Source organism: Podarcis liolepis, assembly GCF_965112155.1.
Source record: "Podarcis liolepis genome assembly, chromosome: 3".
In the NCBI taxonomy this organism is placed as follows: Eukaryota; Metazoa; Chordata; class Lepidosauria; order Squamata; family Lacertidae; genus Podarcis; species Podarcis liolepis.
Genome location: NC_139557.1, coordinates 34,234,007 through 34,260,897, shown reverse-complemented (window position 1 = coordinate 34,260,897; position 26,891 = coordinate 34,234,007). Strand labels below are relative to the sequence as shown.

Sequence of the window (26,891 nt, the reverse complement as noted above, 5' to 3'; positions counted from 1 at the left end):
ATAATTATTATTAGATCAATAAAGCAACCTACGCTAACCCTGCCTTCTTTGCAGGGGACTAGAGGAGGTGGGTGGGAGAAGAGAAACAGCTATGCAATTTCGATTTCCCTTTTTTCTTTTATGGAGGCGCGCGGACCGAGCCGAGGCGGCGGAGAAAGTGCTGAGTCACCGCCACCGGCGCGCCGACGGTCTCCTGCTGCGTATGCTTCCCTTCTCCTCGCCACACAAGCGGGCGCCCGCCTCGCCTCCCTCCCTGCGCCCGCCGCGCCGGGGACAGAGGGCGCGCGCGCACATTGCACGCACGCAAACGCCCAGGCGCGCGCGCACACAGAGAGCAACCTCCTTCCCCTTCCCCCCTGATCACGTGCCCCACTGCTGCCGGGACGGTCACCAGCACCACCCCCTCCCTGCATCTACACACACACAACACACACACACACACAGAGCCGCGCAGCTGGCCTCTCTCGCTCCGTCCGCAGCCGGCACAGGCGCTTCCCCTCCAGGAGCCTCGCGCGGAAAGAGGCGCGGCGGGGAGGAAGAGAGAAGTAGCAGACGCCGATCTCCTGTTTCGCCACCGGCGGGGGATCCTTCTCCTTCCTGCCGCCGCCGCCGCCGCCGCCGCCTGGAGGTAGCTTTTCTCCTTGGCGCTGCCCCGGCCGGCTCTCCCTTTCCCCGCCGCGCGCCCTTGCGCCGCTCCCCCCCCCTCCCGGGGAGGCGCCATGGGGCTCCTGTCGCAGGGCTCCCCTCTGAGCTGGGAGAAGACGCAGCGCCACGCGGAGCACGTGCGCAAACACGGCATCCTGCAGTTCCTGCACATCTACCGGGCGGTGGGCGAGAGGCACAAGGACGTGCTCAAGTGGGGCGACGAGGTGAGTGGGGGCCGGGCAGAGGGAGCTGGAGGCCGGATCCAAGAAGCTGCTCTCCTTCCTCTCCTCTCCTTCCTTCCTTCCTTCTTTTTTTCTTTTCTTTCTTCCACCCACCCACCATGGCGCGCTTTTGCTGCTGCTGCTGCTGCTTCAACTTCAACACAACAGCCTTGGCAGGTAGGCCGCTGGCCGCCCTGCCCTCGCCCAGCACCCTGCACAGTGCACATGTTGCATGGGGAGCGAGTTTCCTGGACGTCGACGGGGTTTGCTCCTGAAGAGGAATGTTTGGGGTTGTTTGGTTGTTGCCCTTGGATCAGTTCAGGACATGGAAAAGCACAACATACCGGTACATAATACAGTGGTACCTCGGGTTAAGTACTTAATTTGTTCCGGAGGTCCATACTTAACCTGAAACTGTTCTTAACCTGAAGCACCACTTTAGCTAATGGGGCCTCCCGCTGCTGCCGCGCCACTGGAGTACGATTTCTGTTCTCATCCCGAAGCAAAGTTCTTAACCCGAGGTACTATTTCTGGGTTAGCGGAGTCTGTAACCTGAAGTGTATGTGACCTGAAGCGTATGGAACCCGAGGTACCACTGTAAAAAGAAAAGCAAGCCAATAAGACACACACACACACACGTGGGTTCCCTTGCACCCCCAATTCTGCTCGTTTACACTCAGCCGAGACCATTTTTAGCAGTGTGAAACCTGTGTCACCTTGGAAAGCCACAAGTGCTTCCGATTTAAAGCTTGTGTCTCTCTCAGTCGGTTTCAGAAGTGGTTTAAAAGGCTTGTATAGCATCCCTTATGAAAATGCCCTTTAGCTTCCCTCATGCATGTAACAGATTGTGCCTGGGTCTTCCCACATTGTGACTATTCAGTAGGCATGGTGCTTGTTTACTAATTAATGGGTTTGTATATGCTAGTCCTATCAGAAGGGCCAATAGGTGGTTGTAAGTGTGAATCCGTTCATTTACACCAGTGCCACCATGCTCTCCTATTATCCCGAGTTAAAATGATTGAAGTAGTGTGTGCCTATATTTGCTACAGCAGTTAATACCACCAGTGTTATGAATGAGGTGAGGTGGGGAAAGAGATAAAGACAGGTTTCCCTACACTTTTCACTATCTTGGGTGATTTCATGTTTCTGTTATCAAAATGCAAACAAAAATGGTTTGGGGCGGCAGTAGAGTTTTCAATATTATGATTTCCAGAATTTTGTTCATTAACCTTTTCTAGAAATTGAGTGAGTGTAACCGATATACCTCTTCCAAAATGTATGATGTCAAAGCTGAAGTTTTCTGTGCTCTTGTGTTTTGGCACTCTTTGAGTAATGCTGGAAGTTCAGGCAGCAGAAACGAAAGTTATGTCAGGAGGAGTTGCACAGCATTACTAGTTTATTCTTTGGATCTGCCTTAAGATAGTTCTACTGTACATTGAAGCACCACCGTATACATACGTAATGTTCAGAATGTAGATGAATGTCATATGTAAACCAAACCTTTATACACACTGGGCTGGACTGGGCATGGATTTCACTTCCATCTTTGGGATGCTTCAATGTGGTTGCCCCAAGTACAGCTTCTTAGTTGCTGGCGCAGAGGATGCTGGACTATATCAGCAGCAGTAGTTCTTGAAAATTGTCCTTGAAACAATGTTGAATGATGGCACGTAAATTGTGTAAGAGAAATAAATACAATGATAGCATGACCTAATAATGAGTGGCAGGTTTTCTATATTATAAATCCTTAAATAGCCTTGAAGTGAAAGTGAAGGGTGGAAAAGCGTTATACTTGAGATACAGAAGTGTGAAATGCCTAACTTGCAAAGGTTACCGTAGGCCAGGGTGATTTAGCAGACAACTGAGCAAGGATTTGCATTTGGGGGAGAACCTTGAGGTGCACAAAAGTGTGCTTCATTGAGCCCAGCACATTTCTAATATGAATTTGTCAGGAGCTCTTAGACACAACGGACTTGAGTCTTTGGTCTCCCAACTCGGTTGCAAAATAATTTGCAAGAATTTGAACACCAAAGACACAAGTTGATTGTGCCTAAGAGGTGCCCCCCACCCCAAAAATAATATTCATTGTGCTTCTTTTCTGCTGCATCTGGTAGGTTGGCCTGGTTGAGAACATTATGGCACTTTTCATCCTTAGAGGTTCCAACCTGTTTTTTTTTTCCTTTTTCATTTACAAGCCAATGTGAGTATTTGTATCTGAGGAAGGTAGAGGAAAATGTGCAATGTGAGACAAGTTTTAATCTTCGCAGCCGACTTTGTATTGGGCACTTTGGCTGATGGATGTTGTTTATGAAAGGCATCACCTTGCAGTTCTTCTAAGCGTGCTAAAGAATTTAAATTAATGGGAGGCATTGCCATGCAACTTTATAACAGGCATGCCTGCGATAATTGCTCCACACATTGTGGATTTCATAAAGCATCTCCAGACTTGCGCTGCCTAGGGCCATGGTATCTTATAAAAATTGAAGATGATTGCCCGTGGAAAGCTGTTATGTTGAAAAACATTCAAGACTCTTTCGTTAATTGTTTTTTATATATTGAAAAAAAATCAAGCTAATGTAGCATGTTCCTAAGTGGAGGATGAGATATTTACAAGTAATATAACTCACCAGAAGGGAAGATGGAATTGTTATTTAGGAGCTACTTTTGGCCTCTCCCATCTTCACTTGATGCTTGTGTAAAAGACCTTTATAAGAATATCCTAGGTTTGCTTCATTCTTAGAGGCTTAACCTTCATGAAGATTAGGAACATCTTATACTGAGTGAGACCATTGGTTCATCCAGCCCAGTATTACATTTGACAGCAGCTCACAAGGTTTTTAGACTGAAGGGTTCCCCCCCCCCCCAGTCCTACCTGAAAATGCAGAGATTCAACCTATTAATGCAAAGCATTTGCTCTACAACTGAGCTTTGGCCGTCACCCAAAATCTAATACCCAAGACCACAGAATTGCATGGTTTCTTGAAGCTTATCTTATATACTAATGAGCCGAATCCCTAATAAAAGTTGAAAAGTTACATATCATATTGTTATCTACACTGCACACAATGTATGTATGTATGTATATGTTATGTACACTCTTAACTTGTTTCATCAGGGGAAAGACAGCTATTCGATACTATCAAAGTAAAAGTTTAATCTTGTCAGGTTTTATGGTATAAAAATTAACCAACCAGAAGAAACAGATCTTCGTTTGGTTAAATCTGCGAATCTGCTTGACAACAAACCATATTTGTTGCTCTTGTTTTCTCTTGGTGGTTTGTAAACTCTGTATTTTGTTAACATTTACAATTGTAGAACAGTATCGTTTAATTTAGCATAGGGTGTGTGCGTGTTGTGCACTACATATTAATACTGTGTCCAGCACACACTAAATTGTGTGTTAAAAGTTGAATCAGAGATTTGTGAAGTTAGAGGGGTCCACTAGCGCCATCAAGTTCAATCCCTTTTAGCGTTCTGCACTAGGCTCTGTTCTTTCCAGTCTTACACAATTTTTACTCAGAAGTAAGATCCATTCTTTTAAAAATAACAAGTACCCTAAGGCCAACTTTAATTTGTAGAACCGTAAATCTGAAAAAGAAACAAACACACATCTCTGCCATAGTTGAGCATGTCAAATCCTACTGACTTCAGTAAGAGTTTTTGCCTCTGGGCTAATTTGGTTCTGGAGCGGCACTTCAAATGAGTCACAGCCTTTTAAAATTAATTTAAAGGTTCTTACACTTTCTTCTGATTCTGAAAAAAGGCAGCTAACTTGAAGCTTTATGTTATATGCATTTACTTAAAGAAGTGTTTGCTTTTAAACATGATGCATGGTGTTTTGTAACCTGCCCGTCACCAAGTGGTCCCAAATTAGGAGTGCATACATCATGAAAATAATACCAAAATGCAGTACACATATACAAATCTTTAAACTAATAATTAGAAAAATGTGCATCCCTGTTTTATGGAAGCAGGTGAATAAATAATTTCAAATTAAGTGACTTATAACAGTAAACTTCCCCTGACAGTATTAAAATACAAGTTTTATGAAAAGTTAAGGACAGCAATTAATGTTCTGTTCTCCAAGTAAAGACATGCGGACAACATCTTTCCGTAATGTTGTCTATGCCTTACATTTTCCTTTTCCAATTTTAGAAACATTTTCTTGAAATCTTATGTCAGGCTTAGAAAAGAAAGTATAATTTTACAAATGCTGATTTGATTTTTTGATTTTTTTTTACATACTTAAATTTTCTATTGCTGTTGAAAAACAACTAATTATATTCCTCTGCTCCCTTGGTCTGCATGCAAACATTTACTTCTCCTGTACCACTTTTACTTTTGTCAGAGGTGTTTGTTTACCGAAGGAAAGGACCTCAGTAGACAACTGAAAGAAGAGGATAATGAGACATTTGGTCTTCTGCCTTGGAGAAGTTCTTTCATATTATTCTACCTTGGTGCAAAGAAAGGGGTTTCAGCTCCTCCTCATGACACCCTGCCTGGGAGCATCCTTCCAGTCTGCAAACTGAGGTTCCCCTTTAGTCTGCATCCAGTGATCTCCTGCCACTAATTTGTGAAGCCATGTAGGCACGATATTCGGCACAATTCAGATTTATCCCATAGTTTCTTGAGTAATGCCGCATTTGGCTTCATTTCCCCCAAAACCAGTTTTGATTTGATTTCGAAACATAAGCCATATGCGGACATCTCCTCTCTTGCCCACTGGTGTGGACAGGCAGCAGGAGACGTAGAACACACATGAAACCGTTCTGGTGTGTACAGCGATGTGCAGATGTGATATGAAACAGCAGTAAACAACCTTTGCTGTTCTAATACAGTAACGTGCGCACAGCCTTCGGTTGTGTGGTAAACATACTTCATTGCCCACTCCTTTGGCCAAGGGAAGGGAGAAACATGACTGTATTTCTCCACAAAGAAGCTTTTGTTCTTGTCATGGTTATTTGCCAGCCTATGGAAGAGCCCTAATGAGTCCCCGTTAAATAGGAGTTGTGCGGCATGGGTGTTTGGTGGGATTGAGCCCAAGAGACACAAATCTGCAGGCTTTGATGTTCATGCGTATCTGTGTGTGTTTAGGTGCTTCCTCTGAGCAAGGGGGAAATGCTCTCAACAGGCGGTGAGAAGCCCATGATGTACTTTCTCTTCACAGAAGAGAGCAGGAAACCTCTCTGTGTTTCTCCCTTTTGATCACACCCAAACTGTATTACGAACAGACCTCCTAAAACTTCAGAAAAGATGGTCGTACTTTTCAGTGTATAAGATGCCCCCATGTATAAGACATTTTTGGGATTCCAAATAGAGAAAATGGGGGGAGATTGCCCAGAGTTGTTGACCTTTTTTGGGGGGGTTGCCGAAAATCGCTCACCTGCAGGAACGCAACACATCGGCGAAGACACCAATCGTCTGCACGCTCACCAAACACAAGCACCAATCGCCCACTTAATTGCCGCAATAGCCAGTAGACCTTTCGGCACCCACCAATCACCTGCAAATACGCCACGGACAATATCCTTCTCGCAGCAGCCACCAATCGCCTATCCCACCTCTCCACTATCCGTGTATAAAACAACCCCAAGTTTTTAGCACAATATTTTAAGAAAATAACCTAGTCTTATACACAGAATTTTTTTTTTTTACATTTGAAAAATAGCGGCACATGCCATTTGGCTCCTAAGTTTTATACAGTCATACCTCGGGTTACAGACGCTTCAGGTTGTGTTTTTTCGGGTTACGGACCTGCCGAAACCCAGAAGTACCGGAACAGGTTCAGCGGTCGCGAATGCACAGAAGCACCGAATCGCAACCCGCACGTGTGCAGACGCGCCGCTGTGGGTTGCGTACGTGCATCCGGCATGGATCATGTTCACAACCTGAGCGTCCACTGTATCTCGGTTTCTAACCCTGATCACAGTGTGCTATGGAAATCCTGGTGGACTATTACATTCACATCTTTATTTCCATATTTCTCAAAGCCTTCCCTGTTGCTTCTTTCAAAACTCATTGTGACAAAGCTAACATAATGCAAGAACTTCCAAAGCATCATGCTGTTCTCAGTTGGTATCCTACAGCATTCACACATTTGAAGCTCAATCTTATGACTCTTGACTCAGAAACAAGTAGCACTGAAATCTGTGCAAAGTCTCTAGGATCACAGCCTTAGACCAAGGATTTAATAACCTGATTGCGTACAGGATTTTGCACCCTTTGCTTTCTGTTAGTTGGTTGGAGTAACAAGCTTTAGGTGCCGGGATTTATTTTATACCTGCAGTTGTGTGTCTAATATTGTTCTGGACGGAACAAATACATATATGCAGATGACTGGAAAAATAATGCATGCAACCGATTTCCACACGTCTCTAATATTATTCCCCTACCCACCCACCCACTCCTCCCAAAATAAAAGTCACTAAGTTTCTTCCCTAAACACAGCTTTGGCAGAATCTGAGAATTTGCTGGTAGCCTTACCAGCAGACTCAACAAACACAAAAATATAGCCAAACAGTATTTAGGAGTTCTTTCTACCACAGTTGCCATGCTTAGAGGTGGAGATGAAGATGCAGGAAGTTTGGAAAGCTTAGTGTACAGTTAGTTATCAAGGATTCCTATTTTGGAAAGGTGTATTGTGTTTTCAGTTAGACAAAGCAGTACTTCGTACTGAATTTGCCACAGGGATGCCACTGATACCACTAGCAGGTGTTTTCCCATCCCTGCTGTGACACATAGAAACAGACTGGACAATCAAGTGCCATGGCTTGGTGAGTTTCTATGCCTGTGATCTGTCACTGAAACTCACTGTAGGATTGCATCTACTCGCTGTGACTGGGAAGACACAAATGTATTCTGTACTGGTGCAGTCATTCTTTAACAGATGCCTCTATCACAGCTTGCTTGGGTCACATAACGCCTGAGATTCCTCACTTGTCAGAATTTTTCTAAAATGCAAATTCCTTGAATTAGACGTTTTAAGTTATTTCCCCAGTATTTCTCCTTTCTGCATTGTGTATATTTGTGTCTGCAATCTGTAGCTCATGGATAGTGACTAAATCCCATTTGGCTGAGAATTTGTTTCAAATTAAAACCTCAGTTTAGGACTTCAATGTTAGTAAATTGAATCACATATTTGTAAATTGAATCACATGTTTGAAAAGTGAAGTAGAAAGAGGCCTCCCCCCCCTTCGTGAATTCACAAGGGAAAACAAATTGAAGCATAATAGAATTCTACAAAAGCACACATAAACAGTCCAGTTAAGAATCCCTTTTGTGTATTATGGGTTCAACCATAATAAACATCACTTTTTAAAAAATTGTCTGTTTTTATAGTATTGCCCTGCTTTGCGGTACACTGTTCAAAGAAAAGCACACTTTGTTCTCTATAATCTATCACATTTTTTCCCTTTAGTTGTGTACAAAATACTGTAATCTCTAGGTTTAGTTCTCTATAGTAAATCTAAACCCCGCTTCCTGGTTTGTGGTATGTGTTGCACATCCTTTAGTTATGTTAGACCACATGACACAGATTAGGGCACATTGCTCTGGTACAAATAGAGGGGGAATGGCCAACAGAAATACCTGTGGCACATACAGAATCACTTGTACAGTGGTACCTTGGGTTACAAACACTTTGGGTTACAGGCGCTTCGGGTTACAAACTCCACTCACCAGGAATTATTTGCTCCAGGTTGAGAACTTTGCCCCAGGATAAGAACGGAAATCGTGCACCAGCAGCGTGGTGGCAGCAGGAGGCCCCATTAGCAAAAGCATGCCTCAGGTTAAGAACGGTTTCAGGTTAAGAACGGACCTCTAGTTCTTAACCCAAGGTACCACTGTACTCCCATGCTATATATATGTGTGTGTGTGCGTGTGCGCGTGTATGTATATTTACAGTTGTGTGTCTCACACCAGTAAAAGCACATCAGGGATTGAAATGAGTGATTATGTAACAGGCTAGTGCATCTATGAGGAAGCAACTCTTAGGCTTTTTCTGGTGTGTTTTTGAAAGAAACAATAATCTGAAAGGAATAGCATTCGTGCCAAATTGTATTTTCACAAATAGGGGAATGGAAGACAGCAGATTAGTTCCCCTGGAAGGGAAATTGTCATGGGTGGATTCCCCACCCCCCACCCCGATTGAAAACATCTTGAGGATGCTGAAAAACTACAGTGACAGCTGCTGAGTATTGTCACTTGTGGCTTTAGGGATTTGCAGGTTTGTAATCTTATTTGTGATAATGAAATTTCAATAAAACACCTGAGATTCCTACCTACAGAGCATTGCCATGAAACCGTCAATGTGTTTACAAATGATGGCTAGCCTGCCGTATTCATCTTGTGTGCTAAATGTTGTGTGTTCGTGTTTTTGCACATCAGGTGGAATACATGCTGGTAGTCTTTGACCATAAAAACAAGAGAGCGCAGTTGTCCCTAACTGGAGGAGACGTTCTTCATACTTTGCAAGAAAAAGGAGAAAGAGTAAACCCAAAGTAAGTAGCAACTGTCCTTAGAATTGGTTCACTTATTTCCTGAAGTTCAGGTGATTTTCTAAGGCAGTATCCAAGCAGTAAGCAGAATGTGATTTGTATGTTATTTGCCATGTGACAACTAGCGTTTATCAAAGTGGTCAGCTTTGATACAGGTTGTCATTTTGCATGCCAGAATACTGTTGATGCTGATGTCTCTGAGCAGTATTTCTCAGTTCGGATGATTGGGACTTCCAATAGGCTGGTTTCACCGCCTGTCAGCCAGGAAGACAGGGGACATGTGACACACAGCAATGTGGCCCTCCAAATGTTTGTCACATGCTTCTGGGTCTGGGTAAAGGTAAAGGGACCCCTGACCATTAGGTCCAGTTGTGACCAACTCTGGGGTTGTGGTGCTCATCTCACTTTATTGGCCGAGGGAGCCGGCGTACAGCTTCTGGGTCATATGGCCAGCATGACTAAGCCGCTTCTGGCGAACCAGAGCAGCGCACGGAAACGCCGTTTACCTTCCCGCCGAAGCAGTACCTATTTATCTACTTGCACTTTGACGTGCTTTCGAACTGCTAGGTTGGCAGGAGCAGGGACCGAGCAACGGGAGCTCACTCTGTCGCGGGGATTCGAACCGCCAACCTTCTGATCGGCAAGTCCTAGGCTCTGTGGTTTAACCCACAGCACCACCCGGGTCCCTCCCTGGGTCTGGGTAGCAGGAGTTAAACCCAGAATATTAGAGACATCTCAGCCCATGTAGAAAGAACCTTCACGGCAGCATTCAAAATTCGCCAGGCACACTTTGCACCTGGCTATCGGCCACTTGCGACCCGGACGTGGCACCTGACGTCTTCACCATCTCGAGGTGCATGCCTGGGGATCCTTGTATCTTCACTGTTTTCACACATTAACAACACATCCTGTAGAATTCTGTCCATGATATTTTATCTGCACAGTCTGAATGGATTTCAGGAACCAAAAAGTTGTATTGAAAAATATGACTTTCGAGCCATCTGGTCCCAAATGGCAACTAGGCATTCCGTTTTGGCGACCATAACCCTGGTTTAAGGAGCCATTTGGTGCCCAGCTTAGATATCTGCTTCATGGGGAGGTGGCCAAAATTCTCTTTCTCATAAAGATGATGGTCTTATAAACCTAAAGTAGACTTAGTCCACTCTGGGCAAACTGATCCAGCTGAGCAGGTTCATAAGCCTATGGCAGAAAACACATGATTCCAAGCTAAGCATTCATTCTTATATTCGTCCTTTATATTTGACTTCATTTAGCAATGTTTTCTTTCAAAATGTTTAAAGATTTTTTTGTTTTGTTAACTTTGCTTGTGTTAAATATGTGTTCTGTAGTTGACCTCCTTTGTAATGTTTTATTTTGAAATCTTTTAAGATAATATTTAAGTTGCCTGTTAATTTATGTTGGCTTTGACTGTATGCTTTATATTTGATTTTCTTCAGTATGGTTTTTATTTTGGATTGTTTTATTTGATGATTCAAATGTGCTGTAAATGGCTTTGAGTTATTATCTTAAAAATATAAAGTGGTATAGAGATTATGTTGATGATGATAGACTTACAGCAGTGGTGGCGAAACTTGGTCCTCCATCTGTTTTGGGACTACAGCTCCCATCTTTCCTAGCTAACAGGACCAGTGGTCATGGATGATGGGAATTGTAGCCCCAAAACAGCTGGAGGGCCAAGTTTCGCCACCACTGACTTACAGTCACAGTTGTATGCTGTCCTTGCTGTCGGTCAAAAAGATTTCAAATGCACCATTGCTTCCTTCACAGCCATCCAACTCTGTGGAGGCCAGAATATGGAAGCTATATGATTGAGGGGACCCCTGGGCAACCCTATGGAGGGACAATGTCTGAATTTAACACTGTGCAAGACAACATGAGAAAGCGACGCCTGGAGGCTGCTTCTGTGCTGAAACAAAACGAAGCTGTTTGCACTGTGACATCATTTCCAAGGTTTGTCTCCATCCTTCTAATATGGGCCGAAACAGCGTTAAGCATGCTTCCCACCAGGGCTGAGTGTGCCTTGCCACCTGGTGAGACACGCTGTCACTTTGAGAAGCCCAGGAATAGCAGGCATTCCCCCTGCTTTCTCTGTCCTCCTCCGGGGTTTCTTGCAAGCCTAGAAAGCCATTGCCTCGTCCTCCCAACTCTTTGCACAGAAGGAGGGTGTCTTACAGCTGGTGACTTATCTAACAGGGCTTTCGTCAAGCCCTCTATCTGCTTCCTAATCTGGAGATTAGTGTATTTATACAGAGCACCCGTAACTATTTCCACTTCTGCCCATGTGAGAAAGTTGTGCCCAACCCCGAAGTATTTTGTCTCTACGTTACTTTCCTTTTCGTTTTGTTCTGACGTGTTTGTAGTAATTTTCAGCTTTTATATGTTTTTGATTATTTTTAAAAGCCTTTCACGGTTTGCTTTGAAATGTGTAGACTGGGCTGTCCAGGATTTACGATACCGGAGTGTGTGCCTACCCCTGTTGAGACAGGAGCCTCCAAGTCTCTCTTCTTCCCGGACGAAGCCATTAACAAACACCCCAGGTTTAGGTGAGTATATTTCAGAATGAAGAGAGTTGTCCTTTCTCTCTGGATGGGCAAATTGTAGAATAGTATTTCCCTTTTGGGTGGAAAGCAAAACTTAACCGGAGGATGTAGTGCTTTTGAAAACAAGCTCTGTACTGCCCTCCTTCTGGGTGCACACCAGAACTTCTTTTCCCTGTGTGCCCCCTAAAACTGTTCTGAAGCAGATTTGAGGGTGGCAGTGCAGGGAAAGGTGCGTGCGAGGCAGCACCATTGAGCAGCCAGACGTCCTTCCCAAATGTAATTGCTTTTTTCTGAATACCACGTGAATAAAGTGTACACTCATTGATACTTATAAACTCCTTCAGGTTTAAATTTCTTTGCTCAGTAGTATATGTAGAATATGTATATGTTGACTGTGGCCAGCTTCTGGTACAGTTTTATTGACATCTGATGAACGTTCCTTACATTAGGAGCAGGTAGTTGAGACTTGCACACCCCTTTCTCCTCAGAGGAATTTCTCTATTTATAAACTGGTTGAGGCTGTGCAGGGGAGGGGGGTGCGTGCGTGCGAAGACCCTGACGGCTTGCTGCCTCCTGGCAACTGCTGCAGCAGCAGAACATTAGATTATAGTTGAAGATAAATAAATTCTGCTCCCCTGGCTTTCTCTTACAGCTTTCTGTCGTAGTTGTAGCAGAATAACAATGACTACTTGCTACTTTGCCAAACCTTTATTAGGCATTACAAATACAGGCCATCATGAAACATCCATATCTAAAATTGTAAAATATATACAAATAAACAGCCATGTAAAAATATGTCATAATGAGGATTTTCATGGGAGTTTCTTCCCGCTAAATAGTGGCATTCATCACTCTGAGAGATACTGTTGATAAAAATTTGCAGTTACTTCCAGGTTAATGTCAGACAGATAGAATCTGATATTTTCATTGTGCCGTGATGTTAGACTACCCAAAAAAAGGGGAAAGGACGTGTTTGTGTAGCTGGTTGTACCATGGACAGTAGAAAAGAATATGTTCTACGTGTCTGGCACATTCAAAAAAACATCCACAATATCTATAGTTTCTGGGGATGTTTAAATATCTGCCCTTGACAAAAGCTGAGGGGAAAGCGTTCAGTCGGGCTAATTTTGAAATGTAAGTGACCCTGTTATCTGTTGTATTTAAACCATAAAACTTGGGGGAGCAAATTGTATTTACAGCTAACTCAATATTTTGTTTTTCAATGTCCCTTAATCTGATTTTAATATTACGATAATTGTATTGCTCACTTGAATTATATAAGAGTTCCAAGTCAATACCAATAGATCTGATTTTTCTGTGTAAGTGTTGGAACCATCTGGATTTATAAGAGTCCTCAAATAAGTCAGAAATCAGACTCGAAGGCTGGAAATGGAAATGGCAATGCAACCAGTATTTTATAGTGCTAGCCCACACCCAATATTCCATTGTGTGTGTACCTAGTTCTGCACACATCGTCTCATACTTGATTGAACTGAGGAGCCCCAGGATGTGTCTCAAGAAACTTGAGCGTATCTTATCTAAATCACTATTATATGCTTGTATCTGTATTGGAAGCCCAAAAAGTTGCTGGGACGCCACTTTAGCTTGAAAAATTTGAAGAGCGGCTGGTATAAATTTGTTACCTTTCTGAAAATAAAAGCGAGCTATATATAGTAGCAGAATATAACATTTCTCCTTCAGAGGATTCTTCATCCAGGGAGTCCTCTGAAGCAGCAGAGCTGTTCTGATACAAACCTAGCTGAGTAGGAAGATAAAGGAAAATCCAGAAAAAAATTAAAAGTTTACACCTAAGTTTAAAAAATAAAATAATATTCTGCTAATCACTAAAAAGGGTGAGGCTGTTTTTTGTTGAGATGGCATTTCAGCAGGTTCCTTTTCCATTTTAGTACTTTAACAAGAAACATTCGACACAGAAGAGGAGAAAAAGTAGTGATAAACGTACCAAGTAAGTGAGCAAATAATTTGCTTTTCGAAAAGGGAAGTAGGACCATTAGCGACGGGTTTAACTTTTTGTCACCCTGTCTAATGCAGTATTTAAAGACAAGAATACTCCGTCGCCGTTCATAGAAACATTCCCTAATGATGATGGTGAAGGCGCAAGAGCAGTCAAGCCTGACCACGTCTACATGGATGCCATGGGGTTTGGAATGGGCAACTGCTGCCTTCAGGTAAACTCGCAGAAACAAATGCTTTAGCATTTATATATATTTTTACTGGTGCTTTTAAGCAATATTAACTTCCATATTAAAGTCTGCAGCTTCTGCTTACGTAAAGTGATTGTATAGCCTACTGGCTAGCCATCCCTAGGAGGAAAATGAGCAAGGAACTGCTTGGGAGACCATACTGGGATTTCCCATTACAATTGCGTCTTTATATCTGCATGAAGGGGTGTGCAGTTGGTTAAAATAGTGCAAGTGAGCCTGGGCTTTTGCAGCTTTGGTGTCAGGAGGAAGTTGGTTCTACAGCTTACTAAAGTGACCGTGCATATTTTATTTCTTTTGGTTTAATAGCGGTTGGCTTGATATCATCCTACAGGTAACATTCCAGGCTTGCAGCATCTCTGAAGCAAGATACCTTTATGATCAACTAGCGACCATCTGTCCCATCGTGGTGAGTGATTGGTAGACTTTATTCCACCAAACATTATATAATTCATAAAGAAAATCAACATAAAGCAGGTCAAGTGTGTGTGTGTGCAGGTCAAGTGAAATTGTGTATAATTGAAACCCATTGAAAAATCTTGCAAATGCCCTTTTAGTGACATTTCAGTGATATCTTTGTGGGGTCAATTCAGGGTTTGGCGCGATGCGCATATACACGGTCACACACATATTGAACGTGTGTAAATGTGTGTGTGTGTGCCCGCATTCTATTGAGTAGAACAACCTTTGGGCTTCAGGTTACATTGGCCTTAACAGTCATATCTCTTAATTAGATTTTTGTCATAAGTAAGGATAACTTTTGTTTTCAAACAAGATATTACAAAAAGTTAATGGCATCCACCTAGTGTGTAAGTGGTGTCACTGCTGCGCTTACCAAAGAAGTTCAGGTAAAATAAGAGTTTGAAAAATCCTAGTTTACTTTCACAACTTTTGTGAAACAGGCACTTAAAGTTGAACTCTCTGGTGCCTCCTCACTGTGGAAACAGAACGATATAAGGAAAGTGGCGCTGTTTTAGGAAGGGGTAAGGGAAGACTAAGGGACGCTGGTGGCGCTGTGAGTTAAACCACAGAGCCTAGAACTTGCCGATCAGAAGGTCGGCAGTTCGAATCCCTGCGACGGAGTGAGCTCCTGTTTCTCGGTCCCTGCTCCTGCCAACCTAGCAGTTTGAAAGCACGTCAAAGTGCAAGTAGATAAATTGGTACCGCTCCGGCGGGAAGGTAAACGGTGTTTCCGTGCGCTGCTCTGGTTCTCCAGAAGTGGCTTAGTCATGCTGGCCACATGACCCGGAAGCTGTACGCTGGCTCCCTCGGCCAATAAAGTGAGATGAGCGCCGCAACCCCAGAGTCGGCCACGACTGGACCTAATGGTCAGGGTTCCCTTTACCTTTAAGGGAAGACTGGTGGTGAGTGGCAGTAGTCAATAACAAAATTATGTATTAATTATTATTTTAGTATATCATGCTTTATCTTACGTTCTGTGCTAAGTATTATAATGCATTTCGTATATTTTATTAAAAAAAAATTGAAGGGAAAAAATCAGAGAGGGAGGCAGGGCAACGGAATATTTGTTGCAAATACCTATGTACCCCATCAGATCCAACCCTAACCTTACAGTGTTAAAATGCACAGGGCTCTGCACAGGTTTTCTGAATACTACCAACTTGGGGTCACTTTGCAAGAACTGATGGAGGAGGGGTTCAGCACACAGGGATTCAGAGAAGTGGTCCAATCATGCTTGAATGAGATTTGCAAGCAATCTGTGCACAATGTGTTACATTATGACAATAAAATGCTCACTTTGGAACTGGGTATGATTGCACAACTTGCTTACCTGTGGATAAAAAGCCCTGTACTGCTAGGTGAAGAGTCTTTTTGCCAACTGATGGGCAACACAGAACGAAACCCAGTTGTCATTTTTTTAAAAATGGAATGAGATATTCCTCGGAGAACTCCCTCTGTAGATGCTTCTTCCTGGAACATAAATTTGCAGCTGTAGTACACTGAATGAGAGAGTGCATGCTAGATTAGGAAGAGGGAGACAATATTAGAGAAAGGTAACCGAAGCTCCAAATTGTATGTGTTTTATTAGCCCAAATGTGCTGTTGTTGAAGGCAAGTTGTGGGGGGGGGGACGTGCCTTGTGTTTCGGAACTAAACATCTTTAGATTTAAATGGCGCTACATTAGCAGCTTTCTGTACTTCTTGACGCTTTTCTTTTAGATGGCATTAAGTGCGGCAGCTCCATTCTACAGAGGCTACGTGACAGATATCGATTGCCGTTGGGGAGTGATATCTGCCTCCGTAGACGACAGAACGAGGGAGGAGAGGGGATTGGAAGTAAGTGCAAACAAGGACCTGAGCGATAATCATAACAACAGCCTGTGTAGCAAATGCTTCTGCAGTATGTATTAAGAGTTTGCGTCACCTTGGGAGAAAGGCCAGGGCAAAACGTGATGCCTGAGAAGTTTTTTTGGCTTGCTGGAGATCTCTGTAAAGGAGCAAGAGTCAAAGCAGGGACTTCTGAAGTGTTTTGTGGTGCCTTAGCTGTCCAGACACTTTAAAAAAAGGACTACAGGCACTCAGGAAAAATGACCATAATCCACTCTGGATTGGGGTATACAGTGGTACCTCGAGTTAAGTACTTAATTCGTTCTGGAGGTCCGTACTTAACCTGAAACTGTTCTTAACCTGAAGCACCACTTTAGCTAATGGGGCCTCCTGCTGCCACCGCGCCACCAGAGCACGATTTCTGTTCTCATCCTGAAGCAAAGTTCTTAACCTGAAGCACTATTTCTGGGTTAGCAGAGTCTGTAACCTGAAGTGTCTGTAACCTGAGGTACCACTGTACACCAGACGCTCCTTGAGTTACAGATGCTTCAGGTTACAGACTCTGCTAACCCAGAAATAGTACCTCGGGTTAAGAACTTTGCTTCAGGATGAGAACAGAAATTGTGCAGCGGGAGACCCCATTAGTTGAAGTGGTGCTTCAGGTTAAGAATAGTTTCAGGTTAAAAACAGACCTCCAGAACGAATTAAGTTCTTAACCTGAGGTACCACTGTATGTGTGTGTGTATACATATATAATCCCTTTTAGCAAAAAACCCATAACAAGAAAAAACACTCTATTGCCATTTTTTAGCTTTCTGTTAGTGAAGGGGAGGGAATGAAGCGGACTTGGACCCCTTGAACTGAGTCTTCCAAGTCAATTTAGCTGCTTTATGAAGCACCAAATTGGGATTCAACCCAAATGGCATGGTCAGTGCGCACTCCTAGTATTTAGCCTTAGTTACAAAGTTGTTGTTTTTAAAAATCCTTTTAAAATCAAGTTTTAAATTTAATACAGCGTTGGCTAGTTAACAAAGGTTTCACGTGGTATTTTTTTGGGGGGGTTAAAAAGCTATTTTGGCACAGGAATGGGGAGCTTGTGGACCTGCAGACCCTGTTGGACTACAACTCCCATCATCCCTGACCTGTTACGACGCTGGCTGATGACTGCTCCCAACAATTTTCCATAGATACTAAATAGGGTTTGTAACAAAGTAGTGCAGCCATTTTCTACGCTCTGAAACCACCCCCTTGAAACCAAACCACGGTTCAGGATAATGCTGTTGTTGATGGTATCAAGAGCCGATGAGAGATCAAGCAGAATTAACAGGGTTGCGCTCCTGTTGTCTTGATAAAAATCATCAATTGACAAAGGTCCAGATCACAAGCAGTAACCAAGGTTTGTTCTTGGCTTATGGCTTGTGGGTTGCTTGGTAGAAACACCATGAGCATTGGTTCAGACAACAGAACATGCCAGACTGGGGGCTGTTTCCTCTTTGTGGTGCAGCAGGGAAGAGGGGGGATTTTTAAATGGCATACACCAACTCAGTGCTTGTTCAGGGGAAATCATTGTTTGCTGTTTAGTGTGGCATGAACTGGGTCTGCTTTTGGTATCTATTGCCAGGTAACGTTTATAATTACTAGATATGGTTACTTTCACTAGATTCCCCCCCTTCTTCTTAAATTACACAGCCGTTGAAGAACAACCGCTACAGAATCAATAAATCCAGATATGATTCTATAGACAGTTATCTCTCTGAATGTGGTGAAAAATACAATGACATTGATTTGACGGTAGATAAAGAAATCTACGAGCAGTTAGTAAAGGAAGGTAAGTTTATTTGAAACGGCGTGATAGTGACGTTTCTGTTGATTTCTGTCTTAACAATACGTAATCTTTAAGAAGGGCTTCTTGTGATTAATTTTGCAGTAGCTGTGCTTGAAATACCATGGCGCATAAAGTAGGATATTTATTAAGTAATTTTCTGAAGAGCACACCTCATCTAGAAAAAAGATTTTGTTCTTAAGTAATAGGAAACAATGGATTAGCAACAAATAGCAACACTACAAGCCACAAACCATGATTCCCTTTATGCTCGCAAAAGCTCATAGGTTTATGGTGATTATTCCACTTCTCAAATAATTCTTAGTGAAGCAACTGCAGGCAAATATGAATTCACCTAGTTATCATATTTGACAGGCCAGTTTTCTTCTTAATATTGAAAAGTGTCCCAATTTCTTGATTTTTATAGGCATTGACCATCTGTTGGCCCAACACATTGCTCATTTATTTATCCGTGATCCTTTGACTCTGTTTGAAGAGAAAATACATCTGGATGATGCAAATGAATCTGACCACTTTGAGGTTGTATCTTACACTAGTGTCCTAATAGTAAAAGCTGTATTTTTCTGCTTAGTGTACTATGGACTGCTGTAGAGCATGCAACATGCAACTGCATTCAGATAAGCCAAGTGATCCTTTGCAGTAGTCTGCGGTCCATCAGCATTTCTTAAATTACAAGTGTTCCCAATGTTGGAGACTTCATTGCCCATTGTCTAAATTTAAATAATCAGATATCAGCAGAAGTGCAGAGTGAACCAAAAATATCTAAACGTACGGGTATGCATTCAGAGCAAAAGTCAGTATTGACTTGGAGATACTCCTATAACTCATCTGGCACAGGGCAAAAAGCAAGTGAAAGGACAGACAAAGTGTGCTCTCACTGGAACCAGCATCCTGTCTGAAGAGCTGCATCAAACTCTAGTGAAGAATCAATAGTTTAAAACGACAGAAATGTGCCTGCAATCTTAGCCTCAAATCATTGCTCTTTTATTGGGGTAGAATAAAAGCCAGCATGGTGTGCTAGTTAGAATTTTAGACTAGAACCGGGGAGGCCTGCGTTCAAATCATGACACCCACTGTGTGGCAAAAACAGTTTAATAATAGTTTACCACTCTTGAAGCTGTTAGAGGTCATAGCCTTAATGTGTATTTATTGTCTCTTGCAGAATATTCAGTCAACAAACTGGCAGACAATGAGATTCAAACCACCACCTCCGAATTCAGACATTGGATGGAGGGTTGAGTTCAGACCAATGGAGGTAAGTAAGAAGCATGTTTCATAGATAGTACAGTGGTGCCTCGCAAGACGAAAAGAATCTGTTCTGTGATTCTCTTCGTCTAGTGGTTTTTTCGTCTTGCGAAGCAAGCCCATTGACGGATTAGCGCTATTAGCACTTAGCGGCTTATCTGCTGATCAGATCAGCTGATAAGCATCTTAGCGGCTTAGAAAAAGGGGGGGAGGGGGAAAAACCCGCAGGAACTCGCAAGGCATTGTCGTCTTGCGAAGCAAGCCCATAGGAAATTCGTTTTGCGAAGCACCTCCAAAACGGAAAACCCTTTCGTCTAGCGGGTTTTCCGTCTTGCGAGGCATTCGGCTTGCGGGGCACCACTTTACTGTTAAACCACAAAGCCTAGGGCTTGCCGATCAGAAGGTCGGCGGTTCGAATGCCCGCGACGGGGTGAGTTCCTGTTGCTCGGTCCCTGCTCCTGCCAACCTAGCAGTTCGAAAGCACGAAGTACAGGTAGATAAACCTTCCGATGGGAAGGTAAACGGCGTTTCCGTGCACTGCTCTGGTTCGCCAGAAGCAGCTTAGTCATGCTGGCCACATGATCCGGAAAAACTTTCTGCGGACAAACACTGGTTCCCTCGGCCAGTAAAGTGAGATGAGCGCCGCAACCCCAGAGTCGTCCACGACTGGACCTAACAATCACAGGTCCCTGCAAATGAAAACTTTACAGTCCAAAGCATAGAGTTGAAGGGGTTGTAGCTGTCTATTCACATCTGTCATGTATGTCTTTTTAAAGAAACATCAACGGTTTTGATAAGGTGTGCAGTTCAGCTTCACTCAGATCAGTGGTGATTCTTGCCACTTGATTTCACTGCCTGGTGTGTTGCACCCAGTCTCTGTCCAAACACAAGTAATAGGTATGGACATCTTAAAATCACGAAGGACAACTGCTTTTATTTTAATTCCCCCCCCCCCCCCGAATATAATCCACAAATGTTAGCTTCTGGGTATAGAAAATAAAAGTGAGTGCGTGTGTCACTACTTTGCTAACGCTACAGTAATGGAGACTGTTAGCAGTCCTGGAAAGAAATTGTGTGGTGAGGGGAAGCTCTGATCTATACATCACTTTCCAGCTTCTAACTGGAATTTCCTTCACTCTGGGGCAGAGGCCCCACGTTTGCTTGAATGCAAGATTCCCCCCCCCCCACCCTGCAAGGTAGAATCCACTTAATCTAATGGGTTGAATCCTTGCAGGCTCAGGGATATTCTGTGCCCGAGAAAGTATGGGGTGTCTACTGTTTCTGCTCCATTGTGGAAGAGGGCACAAGCCCAAAGGCCATTCCCAGTCTCCTCACTGTTGTGTGAGTTTCAGAGCAACAGAGCAAAAATGATTTCAGATTGCTCAACCATGTTAGTGGTTCTTCTGGCACACTTGTCCATCTTATATTCGGTGATTTCTCAATCCCTAGGTCCAGTTAACAGACTTTGAAAATTCTGCCTACGTTGTGTTTGTAGTGTTGCTGACTCGAGTCATTCTCTCCTACAAACTGGATTTTCTCATTCCTTTGTCCAAGGTAAGAGGAGCATTTTCTTCCTCGGTCTAATGTATTCAAACCGTGAAAACATTTCCTATTCTCACCTAAGGTGAGAATTGACTTAAAATACACATGCTCCCTTTTGTATGTATTACAACTTTCTGTAATTTTTTTAAAAAAATTGCTTTTGTTAGTTTTTAAAAAATTCTGTTCATGGTTTGGAATCCAAGGTTACGTGAACGGAAGGCAGCTCACACAACTGAATTTTCTCCATTCTCAAAAGGCTTCTCTGGAGTGTGCCTTGCAAATGGTGCCTTGCAAATGGCATAGGCTGTGCTTGAAGAGGGATCCCTTGAGAATAGGGAATTGCCTAAATGTGTGTGGAGGCACTCTGTTGGCACAGTGGTCCTCTCTCCAGTTCTGCGACTACAGTTGCAGAAGTAGGGTTCCACTCCAAAGTATAGTTCTGTTAGCTTTCCTAATATTCTGATTTTGTGGTTTTCGGAGACCCTTGCTCAAATCAACTTCTTTGCTAAAAAAACCCCCATGTCTTGCAGAAAATTCTAGGCTGTGTTGTAGGATGTGCACTTGGCCTGGAAAGATGCCTAATACTTCCCGGAATCTGTAGTTTCCTGTAATAGTTTTGCAAACCTCGCTTGACAGGGTGAGCACTGGGAACGTAGGAAGCCACGTTACGACCAGGTGGAACGTTTCTCTATCTAGTCCAGTATTGTCTGCACTCACTGGCAAGATCCCAAGCAGAAGTCTTTATCCTTTTAACAGGAGATGCTGCGAACTGAACCTGGTGCTAACAAAGCATGCCAACCCATTTTGCATTGAACTTCCCGCAAGAAATCAGACTTTCAAACTGAGCACTCTGGTTCTGTGTGAATGTGAATGTTAAGCTGTGAAAGGGGGGAAATGTCTCTCTGTGTGTGATGTCTAGTTGCTTTCTATATATTTAAACTAGTAAGTGAACAGCTCAAAGTCGTCTCAAATTGCTAAATTCCTCCCTATGGTTGTGTACATGAATAAACAAATGTGTGCCCAGAATAGCTTGTGAGGTGGCAACCATTTTTCATCGTAGTTGCTGTCGGAGGAACTGCAGTTGTGACCAAGTAGATGGCTTGCTGATTCACCCTGAAGTTTTCCCAAGTGCCACTTGTGCAAATGATCGTGTTTAGGAAGCCAGATGTGTAAGCCAACCCTATGAAATGCAATTTCCAAGACTCTCAGACCTAGACTGAACATTTCCCTTGCTACCACAATCTAGTATATAACCTTTCCCCCCACCCCATGTCTCCTTTCACTAGGTGGATGAGAACATGAAAGTAGCTCAGAAACGGGATGCTGTTCGGCAAGGCATGTTTTATTTCAGAAAAGACATTTCTAAAGGTAGGCTCCTGTCTGTCTGACTCTGTCTGTCTGTTTGTTTGTTTGTTTGTTTGTTTGCTGGTCGGCTTTACTAGACACCTGAAGTATATACGATGACCAGTGATTAAGTTAATTCTATGAGAAAATTAGTTTTGGAAAACTGTTACACTGAAATTCAGCCAGGGGGATTTGAGGAAGTCACTTAACAATGTTACTAAGATTGGATTAAGTACAATTAAGAGGTATGTTTGTTTGTTTAAAATTTTTGGAAATCAATAAAAAAAATTTGGGGGAAAAATGAAGTATATACAATGACCATGAATCTAACAGTTTTCTCTAGCTGTTCTGTGTTCTCTTTCCTCCCCCCCCCCCAAAACGTGTCTTCCTCTGAAAAGGTGGCAATGCTGTAGTGGACGGATGTGGGCCAGCTCAAAATGGTACAGAGACAGATTCTGAAGAGTATACCTTAATGAGCATAGATACAATAATCAATGGAAAGGTGAGGACGGCTTCTAGATTTTAAACATGGCGGAAGCTTCATATTAAGATCCATAAACAGACTGCAGGGAAGTGTAGAAGCTTTCTCTTGTCTCTCCTAGTGTATACCTTTGATGCTCTGCTCCTTGGTCCAGCAACTTCCAGTCAGCCCAGTACCCACCCTCAGGGTGTTTTCAATCTTGGTGTATGAACAGGGATGGGATTTAGGGCCTTAACTGTCTCTGGATTGGGCAGGGGTAGGCTTCAGTAATGTTGTGGGCCTAAAGCATTCAGGCAGGCGTCTCGGATTTGGGACTCCTGAGGATAGAAGACTAAGGATGCTGCTTAACAGACATATGAAGATTGGGCAAAGCCCCATCTAGTTCAGCATTCTGTTTACACAGCGACCAACCAAATACCTTCGGGATATGGCAGTGTAGTTTTGTTAATTCGTTTTGAAATTTATATCCCACCTTTCTGCTGAGAATCTCATGGTGGCATACATGGGAACTCCCCATTTTATCACTAGAAACAACCCTGAGAGGCAGGTTAGGTTGAGACAGTGACTGGCCCAAGGTCACCCAGATCTTAATTGGCTGAGTTGCCTGTCTTTCGTTTTGTCTTGGCCTCTTGCCCTCTAAGATGTCATTGGACTACAACTCCCATTATTCCATTGGCCATGTCTGCTGGGACAGAAGGGAGCTGGAAGGCCACGACAGGTCAAGTTTATGGGGTCTCGAACAAAATTTTCTTAGACTGTTAAGACAGGTTGAGAGTCCCTTGGAAGAGGAAACTGTGGATTTTAAGTATTCGACTAAAGGGGAAAACTTTTTATTTCAATTATGATCTGCCTCTTGCAGGAAGGAGTATTTCCTGGATTAATTCCAATTTTGAACTCTTACCTTGAAAATATGGAAGTGGACGTAGATACAAGGTGCAGCATTCTAAACTACCTGAAACTCATTAAAAAGAGAGCATCAGGTAAGGCAACGCTCTTGGCATCACCAGTGATACAGGTTTTTGGAAGGATTTGAATCGGAAAGCTTTTAATGTCCTAAGTAGAATAGTACATGATGCAGCCTGCTTTGGTTTTAATTTAAATTTACTTTATATGACCTTCTCTTTTGCCAACTCCTTTTATCACATGCATGTCTATTTATTTGCAGCGGCCTAAAAGTTAACTACAACTCTGACTGCAAATCACCTTTCCATTTTATCCAATTGTTTTTGCTAAATAGTCCCCCCCCCCATAGAAGTAAAACCTTCAGAAATTTAAAAACTCTGTAGAAAAACAGGAATGCAAAAAAATGTTTTTGTGGATGGTGATAGGGAATGATGATAGGGAAACTTGGTGGAACTTGTTTTACAAGTTGTTTGTGATGTACAGTCGTATATTGGAAGTCAAACGCCTTGTGAGTCGAACGTTTTGGCTCTCGAGCGCCACAAACCCGGATGTGAGTGTTCCGGTTTGCGAACGTTCTTTGGAACCTGAACGTCTGGCACGGGTTCTGTAGCTTCTGATTGGCTGCAGGAGCTTCCTGCAGTCAATCAGAAGCTGCGCCTTGGTTTCTGAATGTTTTGGAAGTCGAATGGACTTCCGGAATGGATTCCGTTCGACTTCCGAGGTGCGACTGTATCTGAAAGTGGTGTTTTACTATTGAAACCCAAAGAGTGCTTTACCTGTATTCCTTGCGTTGGATATGCAGATGGTTTGAGACAGCACCTTGGAGCTTGTATTCAGTTATAAAATGGCCTTGCAAAGTAAGTTACCTCTTAAAACAGAAAGCAAAGGGATGGGTATATATTCTCACAGTAGATAAGAAAATGTGAATTTGTGCGATGTTTCCTTCTCCCCCAGGAGAATTAATGACAGCTGCTCGATGGATGCGAGAGTTCGTTGCGAACCACCCAGCATACAAACACGACAGTGTGATTACCGAAGAGATTAATTACAGCCTGATTTGGAAATGCTACCAAATCGCCGAAGAGCAAGTTGAATGCCCTGAACTGCTTGGTAACAAAGTAAAATACAGCGGAAATAAAACCAGCACTTTTTGATGAAAGGTTTTAATCCATTGGGGGGGGGGCATTCTCTGCTAAAGCACTAGCTATATTTACTGGTGTGAATACCTGCAGTTTCATAGTGTAAAGACCAAAAATGGTTCTACTGCACTATTAAGATGGGCCAATCTGCCTAATATTCTCTTAAAACTTCCTACGATAGGTGTATTCTTATATTTAAGGTTTATACTGTGTACATGTAAATAGTAAAATATTTTTTTGATTTAACATCAATGTATTTTAATAACATTATACTGAAAGTCATTGTGAACCAGCTTGTAACTTTTTATATGCTTATTCTGGAAGAAAAAGAAAAAGTTCATGTTCTCAAACAGCTTTGCAAAGGTACTGTATGGGTACTTGTATATTATCAGCATTCCAGACCTTGATTGTTTACTCTGACTTTTGTTACCTGGGATGCACTGAATCTACTGTACTTTAAAGAAAAGAAATCAGAATCCGATTCACATAGATATATCTTCCCGTTCTGCCAAGAGAAGAGATAATAGCAGTGCCGATCCTTCTGCCACGGAAGGTGGAATCAGTAGATATTCGTCCTACTATTGTAAATGGAATATGGCGAATCTAAAATTCTCCCTCCTTTATTCAGTTTGGGTATAAATCGATATGTTCCTATACTAAGAGTACTTTTGCCCTTTTTGCAAAACTCTTGACACCTTCAGTTAAATGGGAACGTGTCACTGATGTGTTGCTTCCTAATAGAGAATCTTTTAAGTTCCTTCAAAATCACTTGTTGCAGAGGAGTAATTAGTAATTGGCACGAGCCTCTGTGGTTGAAGGTAACATGACCCTAGTTAGGATAACGGAAGTTACCATAACTCCAATATGTTCTTACTTCGCTATTTTCTGGCTCAGTTCATGCAGTGGTGGCTTTTAACCTGATGGTCAGACTCAATCAGCAGACTGGGGAAAGAAGCAATTTTTGGTGATTTCTCTCTCCCCACCCCCCACCCCATTGTTCCAGAAGGTCCCTTCAGCAGATTCTGGGGGATGGGGCGCTACAGGGCAAAGGGGGAGGGAATCAACAGTTGTGCACCTCCATTTTGCTGCTGCAGTCTTTCCACCTCATGTATCTTCCCAGGGCATAAGATCTGGAGCCATGATGGAGAATCAGGCAAGTACCTTACCCCATTCTTCAGCTCCACTATACTTGCAAGCAGCTCACTGCATACCTGGAGAGACCCCAATCACACATTTATTCGCTCTCTTAAAAGCTTGAAAGGAAAACAAGAGCTTCAGTTCTGTCTTAAAGTCTAGACTTGGATGCGGCAAAAAAAATAAGAGGATATTAAATTGCAGCAAACAGATTGCAAGATAAGGTTTTCTCTCTCTTTGTGACGCAGTTAAACGTGCCCGACATTTCTTATAACCTGCATCCTCTTTAGTATATAACTAATGATTTCAAGAAGAATCATGAAATGCACTAATATATCTGTGAGTCAGGAACCTCTGAAACATAAAGGAATTGTATAGAATTTAAAACTAAAGACAATGGCTGTGATTTGTACATAAGAATAACCTGAGATTTAGAGGGAAAGAAGAGGCTTTAATATTAGCTGCTTAAAGTAAGACTACAGTAAGTCACTTTTACTGTATGATAGGTTATGAAATACTTAATGACAAGCGTATATAAATATCCTAAGGTGTAGTGACTTACAAAGAGCCCGTGGGGAAAAACTGCAGTAAAACTGCGTTGATAACCATATGCCTGCTGAGAGATTAGAACTCATTTGGTGTTCATAAGTGTGCATTAGGAAGTGCTTGTATCAGGTTGCAGCTGAGGGGGCAAAGGCTCACTCACCTGTGGAATGAACAGAAATTTTCAATATATGGTGGATGTCTGAGTGTAAATCTAATTCATAGACATATTTTCCACAGAAGTTGAAAGCAAATAAAGTTTTTTTAAAAGAACCTCAATCGTGT

At 42.7% G+C, this 26,891-nt stretch overlaps 1 protein-coding gene across 1 annotated transcript; it reads left to right on the top strand.

The window, feature by feature from the left end:
- The first annotated feature begins 358 nt into the window (after positions 1-358).
- On the top strand, positions 359-26,879 carry GCLC (glutamate-cysteine ligase catalytic subunit). Its single transcript, XM_083495606.1, has 16 exons — positions 359-869; positions 9,252-9,364; positions 11,150-11,332; positions 11,812-11,925; positions 13,830-13,888; positions 13,975-14,111; positions 14,479-14,553; positions 16,325-16,441; positions 18,122-18,260; positions 18,682-18,794; positions 19,438-19,530; positions 20,970-21,074; positions 22,349-22,430; positions 22,805-22,908; positions 23,747-23,867; positions 24,745-26,879. The coding sequence occupies exons 1-16, from the start codon at positions 720-722 to the stop codon at positions 24,942-24,944; spliced, it is 1,905 nt and encodes a 634-aa protein (XP_083351732.1). The 5' UTR covers positions 359-719; the 3' UTR covers positions 24,945-26,879.
- The last annotated feature ends 12 nt before the right edge of the window (positions 26,880-26,891 follow it).

What these genes read in the sequence shown, in the direction of transcription:
- GCLC (XM_083495606.1), top strand. Translation starts at nt 720, where the DNA reads ATGGGGCTCCTGTCGCAGGGCTCCCCTCTGAGCTGGGAGAAGACGCAG. An exon ending in GGGAGGAGAGGGGATTGGAA is followed by an intron (nt 16,442 to 18,121) that starts GTAAGTGCAAAC and finishes TAAATTACACAG; the next exon opens with CCGTTGAAGAACAACCGCTA. An exon ending in ATGAATCTGACCACTTTGAG is followed by an intron (nt 18,795 to 19,437) that starts GTTGTATCTTAC and finishes TGTCTCTTGCAG; the next exon opens with AATATTCAGTCAACAAACTG.